The sequence below is a fragment of the Aegilops tauschii genome, chromosome 5 (genome assembly GCF_002575655.3).
Source record: "Aegilops tauschii subsp. strangulata cultivar AL8/78 chromosome 5, Aet v6.0, whole genome shotgun sequence".
Taxonomy (NCBI): Eukaryota; Viridiplantae; Streptophyta; class Magnoliopsida; order Poales; family Poaceae; genus Aegilops; species Aegilops tauschii.
The window spans coordinates 299,460,759-299,473,965 of record NC_053039.3 but is presented as its reverse complement, the minus strand read 5'-3'; the positions used below and the strand labels follow the sequence as shown (position 1 = coordinate 299,473,965).

General features: G+C 40.6%; 1 protein-coding gene across 1 annotated transcript; it reads right to left on the bottom strand.

Annotated features, from left to right (window-relative positions):
* Window positions 1-393: 393 nt before the first annotated feature.
* LOC109758000 (polycomb group protein EMF2B) lies at window positions 394-13,090 on the bottom strand. Its single transcript, XM_020316848.4, has 22 exons — window positions 12,861-13,090; window positions 12,647-12,786; window positions 11,902-12,070; window positions 11,732-11,787; window positions 9,860-9,974; window positions 9,618-9,774; window positions 9,466-9,543; window positions 8,555-8,691; window positions 7,507-7,566; window positions 7,230-7,354; window positions 6,000-6,064; window positions 4,953-5,005; window positions 4,636-4,689; window positions 4,489-4,548; window positions 3,349-3,395; window positions 3,127-3,275; window positions 2,710-2,836; window positions 2,563-2,611; window positions 1,895-1,978; window positions 1,663-1,742; window positions 1,025-1,114; window positions 394-813 (listed from the first exon to the last, which is right to left on the bottom strand). Exons 2-22 carry the CDS (start codon window positions 12,679-12,681, stop codon window positions 687-689), a joined length of 1,917 nt encoding a protein of 638 aa, XP_020172437.1. The 5' UTR covers window positions 12,682-12,786; window positions 12,861-13,090; the 3' UTR covers window positions 394-686.
* Between the last annotated feature and the right edge of the window lie 117 nt (window positions 13,091-13,207).

The window sequence follows — 13,207 nt, the reverse complement described above, 5'->3', positions numbered from 1 at the left end:
ATGTTGTATTGTCACATTTGGACACCCTCATTTCCTTCCGGCCGGATCCGACGTTGTACATGTTGTATTGCCACATTCGGACACCCTCATTTCCTCCACACATATGAACTGTGTTCGGACAAAGAGGAATTGGGAATCTGGTTGGTTAGGCTTTTTCCTTCTCTCTCTTTTCTGTCCAGGCTGTCCGCTCAGACATATGAAGAGGTTTTGAGGGCCTTGGTTGGATGGAGATGCTCTTAGAGATGTGTAATTGTACTACCTCTCGTCCCCCGTCCTGATAATCATGATGTTTCCTAACTAAAGTATTGTTTTATGACACCAAGTCAGGACCTTGCGGTGCTAGTCTCTGATTTCTAAACGGCCTGATAATTTTGCACACGCTTACACAAGGTATAATTTTAGATAGGTTTTATTGCAGCAAGGAACAATGATTCAAGTTTGCAGACCATACGACAAGTTCTGCGACACTAAAGGCGCTTATCCATGGAACAGAACACGACGAACAACAACAGTCCATGTAAACACATCTCATCCGGATCACTGCTGCTTCAACACAACCGATCGATAAACAGAATCGAGAATAGTCCATGGCCTCAGGTGCAGCTTTCACCTCTCTTTAACCTGCTCCTAAGGCCTCCTCCAAACACCCACTTGATTTAAATTATAATGAGCGCACTATGCTCAACTCACATTTTCTTGGGGTCCAAGCCGCTTTCATTTTGGTAGCCTTGAAGAATTGTGCCGCAGACATTCATGGCGCGGGCATCTAATAGACTGTGGTTCCAGAGTTTAATCATAAGGAAACGCCAGCTCCTGTTCACCCAGCGAGAAATTGCAAGTCAAATAAACACCAAACAAAAAGGTGCCTTGCTAGGCGTTACAAATGAGCACAAGCAGATACTACTCCCTCCGTCCCAAAATATAAGAGTGTTTTCGACACTAGTGTAGTGTAGTGTCAAAAACACTTATATTACGGGACAGAGGTAGTAGTTGACATCGATAGAACTATAGCTCAGCAACTCACCATAGTAGAGGAGGATTCTGTACAAGATGTTTTCCATGAAGCCGGGAGAATGCCTCACAGGCCCAAGGAATATGACCATCAGCTAGCACCCTGTAATTTAGCAAATTCAGTACGAGAAATGGACATGGAGGGTTCCGTGGGTATCAATAGACCAAAATTTGTACCGCATAGGATGAACACAACTTGTCAAAACAAAGTTGTGATATCCTCTGCAGGAAGAAATATCATATATGATGGATACACATAGTTGAATCAAACTCAAACGAACATATTTTGTTCTGAAGGCAACAACAGAAAAAACGGAATGAAAACTTTCAATGGAGTATCATGTCGTATGAAAAAGTTCAAAAAAAAAGCATATAGAAATAACCCATGCCCAACAAGGAACAAACAGCCTTCCGACAATCATCAAAATGAGAATGACTGGAGAACAAAGCATTATGTGCAAGACGAAGACAAAATGGTACCCCCTTCTCACTGGAAACACCCCCAGCTTAACGCATCACAAAACACCTTTTCAAACAATATAAAATGATGAGGACCTGGTACTTGAAGAATTTTCATATCCAAAATTTCACAACAACTAAAATCATAAAAAGAGATTTCCAATTCAGGAAGAAAGCAAAAATAGTCCTGACCTTTGTTTCCGAACAAATGAATTCCACATATGCATAATAAGTTTCTCATCGTCTGTGACGTCAACAAAATCCTCAAGCATCTGCAACACAGAAATGTAATAACTAAAAAGGGGGAATAGTAGAAATAAATTTTTAGACAGAGACTGACTTGAGCTCACGTGTAGGCAACAGCATGAATATAAATTTTATGTTTCCGAACAAAGAGGATGAAACAAATATGATTGTATCTGACCCGTTTATCTTCAAAATCGGCGATGTCATCATCAACTTCATCTTCACTATCACGGTCCGAGAAAACTTGTTCCAGTGCCATTGGCTACAAGAAACGTAGTAAATGCAGTCAAGCTAGATTTCAAATGTAGAAAAATAAACTGTAGATAATCCAAAGTCCAAAGTCATAATAACAAATAAATAGTATATAATACTTAAAATCCAATAAACAAAATATAATTAGGGGCAGTGCAATAACCAAACGATGAGCATCTGCATTAAAAGCAAGACAACGAAGACTGGCGTACAGCCAAGCGCAACCATATAGTCTGACACTAAAATACACACGCAAGCTCTTCCAGATCACCATATTTTATTTCAAGAGAAGCTAATCGTGAATGGAGAAGAGTATTACTGCACACCAACCTCCGAGGAGAAAGAACCTAACATTTTAGACCTCGACTATAAATCAGCATCAAACTCAAATACTAAGTTAGAGGTTGAACTGATTATTCCCCCGTACAAAATAACTAAAGACCAGGCACCCAGAAAACAAAATGTGGATACAAAATCCTAAGGCTAAACAAGAATTATGGAACTATCAACTATGCAAACAGGCAACAGAAATAGAACAATAAAGTTTAAAGAACATAGAACAATACAATGAGAGGTTTTTTATTTTCCACACACCTGTGCCCTGTGAGAATGGAAAAACTGACGTTTCTGCAGGAGTTGCCGGCTGCCAGACAGTATACAAAATAAAACAGTTAGTTTAACTTAACATTTTAAATCTTACAATGCATAATGTGATACCGGCAATGTAAACAGAAGGGCTACTTTCTGGGATCAGCTCGCTCCGCAGATAGTTTCCTTGTCTTCCCAAACTGTAGTACTGTGGGTGGTGAAAGATTGCTACCATGTAATGATTGAGCAGGATCAACAGAAGCACGTGGTGCAGAAATATCTGGAAATTTTAGACACGGAAATGGGATATGAGCACGTGTAAGAAATAAATCTTCACCCAAGGTAAGGATCTAAATGTTTCAGGTGTGTTATATTCAAAACAGCATGCAGAACTTCTCAATGCTGAAATTCCGTGTGCATGAAACAAAAAAGAACTAGCTCATTCTAAATTTACCAAAAATCCAAATTCACCGGAAATTTTACTTGTTTGCCAAACTGTATGAGTAAGTCAAGAAAAATATTTGGTTGACTAACAAAAAAGGAAAAGGAAATCACAAGATAAGAATGTACCATCTTCCTCCCTCTGCACAAAGTCGTCTTCAGACACTGCCTGGGCGTCTTCAGGTGAATCTGAATCCATGATATGTGGATGTACATGGCTTATTTTCTCAGCTGTGGTTCCCAACATTCCCAACCTTCTACGCTTCTTAAACCTTGAGCTGATGCAACACAGTTTGGAAAATCAAACAGAGAACATAGCAGTAGCACCTTGCAAAGTGATGAATAGCTTACGAGTAGGAAAATGTTTGATGTCTTGGATCAACTCCCTCAGCCACAAGCTGAAAATAATTGGGATTATTAGTTCCAAATATTAGAAACAAAATGCTTCAATTCAAATCAATTACTAACAATCCATGGATTTACTATGCCAAGCACGTAAAACTTATGCAAAGCAGATTCTGCGAGGTATCCTGCACATTCGTCAAAGAATTTTGCAGAAAGCATGGGTTGATCATCACCAAGAGGCATAATATGTGCAGCTCATGGCCTTTGCATACAAGAAAGTAGGATGAAAAGCTAAGAACAAAACTGAGAATTTAATTAGCAGAAAACCAAGGGATATTCTTGTTATGTGGGGAATAAGCTAATTGTTTGGTGCGGTTAGTCCCTCGATTAGTCAGGATTAACCCTTTTTATTCAAATTAGTTGTACCCCAAGTCATATTGACTCAATGAGTCCACCCAAGCTAATTGTTTGGTTCAGTTAGTCCCTCGGTTAGTCAGGATTAACCAGTTTTATTCAAATTAGTTGTACTTGTTAGGAATCCTAGAGTTTTATTCAAATTAGTTGTACTCGTTAGGAATCCTAGATTCAAGGATTATCTAAATGAATGGTGCTCCATTAGGGGTGCTACAGATAGGATGAGTGGATACTGCATAAAACCACGAGATGTAAATTGTAATCTACTGAGTCAAGTCAAGCAAAGAGCTAAGGAAAACAAGTATTTCCTGCTCTCTGCCTCACCCTCTCTCCTATCCTTGCGCAGCTGTGCCTAGCGCTTCCAGCCCAAGACCTAGCCAAACCCACAAACAGTACCCCAAAAACCAACCTCACACTAAAGGGCAGCCCGGTGCATGTAGCTCCCGCTTGCGCAGGGTCCAGGGAAGTGTCCGACCACTTTGGGTCTATTGTTCGCAGCCTTTCCCTACATTTCTGCAAGAGGCTGTTTCCAGGACTCGGAACCCGTGACCTCATGGTCACAAGGCAGCAGCTTTACCACTGCACCAAGGCTCCCCTTCAAACACGAACCTCACACTCACAAGATAATACTCTCCTACAAAATTCATTCCATGAAATCAAGCCATATAACATGCTAAACTTAGAACACTCGGTTCAAACAGCTAACTTGGAAGTTCTAGATCTCTGATTTACCTCAGTTCTCCAGACATCAGTCTTCAGACTAACATTAACAGCCTGGCATTCTTCAGATATCTGTTTGAGCATAATGAACAAATTACGATCAAAGTATGACAACAAGCAAATAAGATTTAGTGATGGAAATTTCGGAGGTTTACCAACCCAAAACTCAAAGTGGAATAGGTCATGTGATGAGTTCAAGTGACACCCCAAACCCTAGTACCACCAGAATCACAACATTAGAGATTTGCCCTGAGAAAGTGGGCACAAAGATTGTTCCCAAAAAAAATAGGAAGGTCGTGCAGAAAGCAAACACAATCCAAATTTCATCACAAAGAACATCAAGACATTAGTGGTGCAGTGAGAATAAAATATTTGGTTTTACCTAACTGTAGCAGGTGAAATGATCCACCAGCCAATAGCAGCAAAGTGACATTTGAATAAATACAGTGCAAATGGAACTTTGCATCAAACTTTACCTTGTAGCTTCCACATTTTACCAAGCAGAAGGGGCAAGCAAAATCTTCAGTGACTGGTAAGAAAAGACCAATATAAGAAACAAAAAAAAAACAAGAAGAGCAAAGAATCATGAACCAACCAGAACTATTCGGGTTTTTTACCAACAAATGTCAATAAGTGACGTAAACTGAACATAGGTAATTGCGCGAATCTAACACTGGATCTTTGTCATGATTAGCATTCACAACAAAGGACTAAAAACACGGCTGGAGCTACACGGCACTCAATCAGCAATACGTACATCAGTTCATGGGCAAACATATACCTTAAACTACGCCACCAAATACAGCACATAGCACTCCTTTTATGATTAAATTAAGATACTTTGGTCTCCCATGCTGAACACGTTCGTAAAATTTATTCTTCCAATTTCAATGTTACACTATCCTTCTGAAGCGCTACAGATCATATGAGGTGTGTGCTTTCTGTCTTATGCACCAGCATTTTCAGTAATTGCATCTTTTTTAACGGAGCATATCTGACTTTTGCGTTTATGGTAATGACACGGAACTTGATTTTCAGAACAAAAAAATGCATAATTCATAATTAATTCAGAGAGAAATTTATAAGCCATTTCTTAAGTTAAAAACATATCAGTACATTAAAACCATTATACTTACCATTACCGAACTTAGCTCGCCAGCTTTAGTTCCAGGATCATATGCTAACCTAAAGCGTAACAGCGTAAAGTTCTCCACTAGGTTACTAGCTATGGCACCACAATTAGTGTGACAAAGTAATAAGATTACCACCATCAAACAGAAGTAGCTATTATTCCAACATGTGTACCATGAAAGGGTCTTAGCAGAATATCTTTTAATAGTTCAATGCTGCTGGATCATTTATTCAGATATCTAACATATCTAGTTCATTACTTTTCACAGTCAGGTATAAGGAGAAAATGTGGAACACCTAGAAAAAATGTCAAATACATGATACAAACAAGTGTGAGTGGAAGTGTGGAACTGAAAAAACACATGAACCCAAATGTTTGTGTAAGGGATAACCTTCAGTCTTTTGCATAGTATTGTTGTAGTACTTGAAGTTGAAAAGCACATTACCAGCTCTCAACCTGTGTGGAAAACAAAAAAATTATATCTGCTCAATTGGCCATATTGAAACGCAAATGCATTTGTAGAGATGAAAGTAAAAGCAAAGTGTCACACTAAGACCTGGCCAGACAACAGGTGCTTCGGTTAGGCTAAGGTCACACAAGAGCACAACAAACCTGAGCCGGTAGCCAAAACCTCACCACTAGGCACTAAAAGAAATTTGATATACTGACTCCATTCCTTTACCTGCCCTTTCAGGCATCTAAATCTATATAGAAGGTACCAACACATGTTTGTGGAATCCACACAATTTGAACCATCCATCCAACTTTCACCGAATGATTCAGAATTTTAGTTGGACTTTCTCAGATTCGGCTTTAATTGCACAATAATCCTCTTAATAAACCTCCATCTTATTTATTTTCCTCCTACCTTAATTGTAAGTGAAATCCTAATCCCTTCTCTGATTTCTCTTGTGTGCACTCACTCTGCGTCCTCTTCTCTCAAGGTGACATATTTCCCCCCTCTTCTCCCCACGCACACATGCCCACTTCCCTCTCGATATCTGCCACCTTTGCGGCTCGCCTGCCAATCGCCCCCCACTGCGCTATCTATTGTGTGGTGCTGAGAACTTCTTTGTGTTTGCAATATGTTCATTTCATTTTGCATTATGTCCCTATGACCAATGCCATCACTTTCTTCAACTATATTTCAGGAAAGCCACTAAAAGTAATATAATGATCTGAAGGTATTTTCTATGGAAAATCTATAACTATTATTTGAACATGACAAATCAGTATATATTTGTGTATATTAGCAGCCAATTTAAAAGATAGACTCCGTGCATTCCAAAACAACACCTAACAATGAACAGGTCCATCTTAGCCCGCTCAACTGTCACAGATGTCCAGTTTTCACCCTCAACTATGAAACAGAACATTTAACAGCCTGTCCATGTTGGTTTTGCCACATTTGGTACATGCCATCCACACACACATAAAATGTTCTCAGCAGGCAGCAAGCTCAGCTGCGCTGACTGCAAAACAGTGGCCATCTACTAAACCCTGTCAAAAACTCAAAATAGATATCTTCGAGCTAAGCTCTCCAAGCAAGCGAATGCAGTTACTCACGACTCTATTACGATAAATAGAGCTATAGATATGCATATACATGTAGTAGTGTTACCTTATGATATGTGGTAATGAAGAAGGTGGGACACCACTGTATGAGTAACTACTATATGGAGATTCAGACATGTCTTTTGCACCAGCTTCTTGAGCAGATATGCCTACTTGGAGTTGATATGAACCCTGCAACAATAATACAAATCTCAGAGAAGCTACGGAAGTAAATAACAGAACATACTGCAGTAAGGTGCTGACATCCTATATAAAAAATACTTACCCACTTAAATGCGGAAACAATTATTACATAAAAAATAAAGTAACAGGGATAAACTTACCGTAGCATCAACCTTATGAGAGCAAAATGTCAAGCAACTGTCCTGCTCCATAAATTTCGGCTGCATATATAACAAAAGGAAAGGCAAGTAGGTCAACATATAGAGTCAAGTACGGGCATCTTTGGTTCAAGGCTAACTTTGCTTAAGCAATGTGTGGCTTACCGCAAAAGAGTGGCTAACAAAATTAAAGCCACAAGTGTGGCAAAAGATTGTGTCTATGACACATGGGCCATATAGGTAGTTAGGTATGTGGTAAAAAACGGGTATGTACCTCAAAAAACTGTGGCTTGCCTATGGTTAAGTGTGGCAAGTTGTGCAAAAGATTGTGTCTATGACAGATGGGCCATATAGGTAGTTAAGTGTGTGGCAAAAAAAGAGTATGTACCTCAAAAAACTGTGGCTTGCCTATGGTTAAGCATGGCAAGTTGTGCAAAAGATTTGTGTCTATGACACATAGGCCATATAGGTAGTTAAGTGTGGCGAAAAACAAGTATGTACCTCAAAAAACTGTGGCTTGCCTATGGTTAAGCGTGGCAAGTTGTGACTGGGAACCAAACAACCCCTAAGATTGGCAAGTAGTTGCCACTACACTGCATATTCTCTCTCTCTTGATTTAACAATTTTCTATTAAAAACAAAAAAGATAGCGGATCCTGAGAAAGAACTGAATGGAACACATTTGCAGAATCACTGGAATATCCATAAACTACAATTTCAACCTTTACTGTTAATGTTCATCTTATAATATGTTCAGTTATCTTGATGCAAATTGCACTACTAATTTGACGATTTTCCATCTGAACTTCTGCAATGGGATGTGCTAATTAATTGCAAGCACTACAGCCTTCTAGATAGCAGAAGGTACATGCGGTAGATCGTCAAAATTTAACGTACAGGTGGCTAAGGTAATTTATGTAGTTGAAACATGCTTCAGGTGCTGCAAAAGGATTTTGCTTCGTCCATCCTATGGTTAAATACTACAGAAAATTTGCAGTGCATACAATAGGAACATTAAAGCTTAAAACCATGAGCAAGTTGAATTGGCATACCTCTAAGAAACTTGGGCTCATACTAACTGCAGAAGCCAACTCCACTGTATGTCCCAAATTTAAAGTTACACAGTTCTCCAAAGACGAACCAAGTAGATCAATTGGTATTTTACCCCAGAAACATTTCCCTTCAAGCTCTGACAAAATGCATCACATAGATGATAGTAAATAACTGCACTCAACAACACTACAAATCATAAGTGGTTTCTGAGATTCAATGTGTTCTTTACACTTTATTTCAGAAGGCACATGTGCTAGCTATACTAGCCAGTATGGGTGACTGACAATAACTATACCCTAAAAGGAGATAAAATAATCTAAACTAATGGCATACATGGCCTAGTAGCCCCTTGTCAAAAACAGATAATGCAATGTTTAAGGATACTTTTCATTTGATTCTCCTAACCACAGTAAAGTCGGTAAACATAGCCAGATCTTGCTCACCTACACTTTGTTAAGTAGTTATCCATGGATTAAAGGAATGTTTGTTAACTATTTTTTATTTCCAACGACTGTAATACTAATCTTCCATGCAAGAGAAGGTCTGGTAAGTTGCTGTTAGCTGTGAGATAGGTGGTTGCAAGGGTTGGATTGGTTTGGCCAAGAATATTGGGCGTGGACTAGCATAGCATACTGGGAGATAAACATAGTTTGATCACTGGTCTTCATTCTTGTCAAGAATTGGGCATTTGAGAATACAATTATATCTTCCACCACATGATAAGCAACAGTAACTGGCTAGTGGTAGCTCAACCTGTGTGGCACACATTTTGTGTGCCACACATTTTGTGTGGCTATCTAAATGTCTTGCTTGATAAGTTTTAGCATATTGTGTTAAACAACGGTAAGAATGCGCTTATTCTAGTAACTGTTTAGTATTTTTTTTCACAAAATAACAACCACAAACTTACTTTGGAGAGCAGAGCCTTCCACATGGTCCACAGAGCAGTTATGTTCACCACGATTTTCCCCAACTTGCCCTTCCGAAACTAAAAAGGGAACCAAATGTGATGGTGGTGAAGAAATGTAAAACCATAAACATCACATATGAAGCACATCATACCGCAGCTGATAAGGATAATGTTAAGGTTGCAAGCTCGGGAGGTTGATAAATTCTTGATGTCTGGAATTATGAATGTAGCTTTGGTGCGACCTTTATTACCAAATTCACTAAAAGCGGTAAGCAAACAAGCCCGACTGAATCGATATATCGGAGAATGCTGCAAAACATTATGCATCAATAAGATAAGAGATCATTTGGTACAAAATGTTGCATGTGTGGAACTAAAAAATAGGCAGACTTACCCCTTCAAGCGAAATATTACTGGTAGGTGTAGCCAACAGAACATAAAGAGGAAAGATATTCTGTTCTGGCAACTCAGTATTTGTACCTCGAGATAGTGATACCGTTATCTGAATCCTACATCCATAGCACAAACATTGATCAGCATTTGCACGATGAATAGACAATAAAATCCAAAAGTGGTTAGTACATAGTTTAACAGACATTACACCTGAGAACTTAATCACTTGGGCCTTGTTTGGCCAAGCTACCGTTTCAGCTTCTACTAGGGTGTGTTTGGTTTGGGGCATGGGATGGAATGTCACAGGTTGGTTCTGCACCTGGCACTGGTTCTTGTGTTTGGTTTGAGAAGAAACTGGAACAGACTGATTCCCCACAAGTGGATATACCCCTCCGATGCCAAACCAACAGATTCCTCCAAATCGGTGGAATCACATGGTTCCTCGTCTATTAGCGATAAAAATACAAATAAAATGAGCTCGCCTCACTGCCATGTCTCTCGCACCCTCGTATCTCACCCCCTCGATCTGTGGAGGAGCAACGCCCAGGGCCACAGCGGCAGGCCGCAGTCATTCTCCGGCGGGAGGAGGCACAAGCCGCTGAGAATCTCGAACGGAGCCTGAGGCCACCATCGCTCTCAGATTCCTACACAGAGAGCTGAGGCGGGCCTAGGAGTGGTGCTTGCCATCACAGGCGACTATCAAAACTCTCTTGACGGCTTACCAGAGCGGGATGGTGGTGGTCTCGAGCTGTTGGGCGGACGAATTTGTCGAGGGCCATGAGAAAAGCTAGCAAATTGTTAAAGCCCAGGCACACCGTAAACTAAAGCACTTCACTTGGTTCTACGAAGAACCATACTTTTTTTTTTGCGAATACCAAAAGCCATACTTGAATAAACATCATGTGTATAGTACACACACTAAAGTTCCATAGATCACAAATGTACCAAATGTGTAATACAATATATAGTACCACCTCTGTTTCAAATACCAGGCGTATTAAGTTTCAGTAGAACAAACATTTGACCAGGAATTAAACTATTACTATGTAACAATTGTGCTAAAAACACATAACCACAAATTTGTGCTTTAATTGTACTTTAGAAGATGGGTCTAATGTAACGCTCATGCTAGGATCACACTGTGCGTGAGTGTGTGACCCCTCCGACATGACCTATCTGGAAAAACATCCTAACCCCAACACAGAGCGCCTTACTCATGTGTATTGCATGTAGGAAAACCCCTGGCAAGATCCCAGTCATGCCATGTCACCACCAGCATGCCGTTCTTTTGCCTGCCATACCCCGGTTCGATTGGACTAAAATTGATCCGCTTTGCCAAATTAAGGGAGGCAGATGCATGATTTGCAAGGTGGCGTGCCTAAGTGTTTCCACTAGCCAAGTTTATCGACTTCTGATGCATTTCTCTCCTACTTTTTATGACCATGTATGTGCTAACTGTTGCATAGCCAACCTAGGCAATGGCATTGGGAAGGGAAATTATCAATCCAATTAGTTTCCAAATGACTAAATAAGCATTAAGAATAATGAAAAAATCCTGCTACATTCTTCAAATTATTGGGTGGAGTAGGATCTACGGTTTGATACTACTACTATGTTCAAAGCATTTCCAATTTGATTCAACTCTAATCGTAACAACCTTATGTACGCGGTTCCAAGACAGCTAAAGGAATCAGCAAACTACATAATAGTGAAGTCTCTGCAATTCGCAAATAAAAAATAGTGAAGCGTCCGCTATGTAAAAAAGAAAATACGTTTTGAAACAGGACAGTCCTTTCTTTTTCTCGACATATTGGATTTGGATCACAACAATTCTGAGTGTCAGCGTGTTCTGCAGTAGAGTCAAAGTGTGTACCTCTTTTTTCGGCTTGCATGTATCTTGTAATGAAGGCATCTTTGCAGAAAAGCGGGCTGCAAAAGTCAGTGAGAGATCATTGGTATCTCAAATCACTTGCACATGATGGTTATGTGATTAACACATGTGATTCATGTCAAATGAAGCTGCAAAATTAAGATGGAACTTACATTTCTAATGGCTCGCCGCTGAATGATATTGTATAGCTCAACTGGCTTGCAGTACAACGCGAAACTTTCTTCAGCAGCAAGCTGCTCATCTGGAGATAATCGAGCTCTCAGCTGTTGCTGGCGCATCTGGTCTGCAGACTGAGGGTAACTGAATTCACACCCAGCGTCCCTGCATGTATGCAGCACCAACATCAAAAGAAGAAGATACATTCATCTCATCTCACTATTAAGATCAAGAAAACCATCTACCATATATACATGAGTGCATATCTGCAAAGCAGCTGAACAGTTACAGAACAACTAAGCTACTTTTCAGAATCTGGATACAACCAAGGTGGGCCACACAGATTTCCAGTGATTAATTCTTATAAATAAAAATGGCCAATTACTAGTTTCCAGGTGCAACCAGCCGACATAGGTTACCAACCAGGGATGAGTCAATAGAAAATACTCATTTATTAATTTCCAAATGCAACCAAGGTAAGCTCTGAATATACTCACACATTAATTCTTGGAAGTAGCCACTTACAGTGAAAAGAACTTCACTATCCCACAAAGCATCCGACACACACAGAGACCACAGTGCAGTATCCAACTGCGATTCTAACATTGTACCTAATTTTTTTTTCTCCTGGGTTGCCCACACAGACATGACCAGGCAAATTCGACACAACTCAAGTAACAAGTAGCACGAGTATAGCATAAGCACAGCAACAACAAAATAGGTTAGGGGGGAGAGGCGTACGCTGCGTCCCGGGCAGGTAAAGGTAGGCCAGGCATCCTCCTCGCTGCCGCCGAGCGCCTCAGGGTCGCGGACGGGCGGATTTAACAAGGGGCATCAACCGGCGGGGACTGGTCTAGATGGTGCGCCGGCACACCAGAAATCTGTGGAGGTTAAAATTAGTTAGGGTTCGATTTGAGTGATAATAATCACTGGATGACAGAAATCGCGGTCATACCTCAAAGACCGATGTCGAAGCTCGCGGACGGGGTGGAGAGAGCAGGTACGGCGATGGCGGCGGCGTCGAGGCGCGTCAGTGGCGGCGAAGTTCCGGTCGTGAGGCGTCGGCGACGGCGCGGCGGCGGAGAGAGATTTAGAGCCGCATTGGGCCGGAAGGGAGCACCAGATGAAGAAGAAATTAGTTTTTCCTTTTCCTCTTTAATTTATCAACTACCTCCGAGCCTCCGCGATTCGAGACTTTGAGCCGTCCGATCATAATGATGAACGTATGGGAAGCATTTGCTTTTCCGAACCTCCACGTCGATTCAAGACTTTGAGCCGTCCGATCATAATCGTGGACGCATC

Excerpts from the sequence above, each read along its gene's own strand:
- LOC109758000 (XM_020316848.4), bottom strand. The coding sequence starts at position 12,681 with ATGCCTGGCCTACCTTTACCTGCCCGGGACGCAGC. Across the intron at positions 12,071-12,646 it reads TTACCTGCCCGGGACGCAGC|GGACGCTGGGTGTGAATTCA; the intron begins GTACGCCTCTCC and ends GCATACATGCAG. Across the intron at positions 9,975-11,731 it reads CATGCAAGCCGAAAAAAGAG|GATTCAGATAACGGTATCAC; the intron begins GTACACACTTTG and ends CTATGGATGTAG.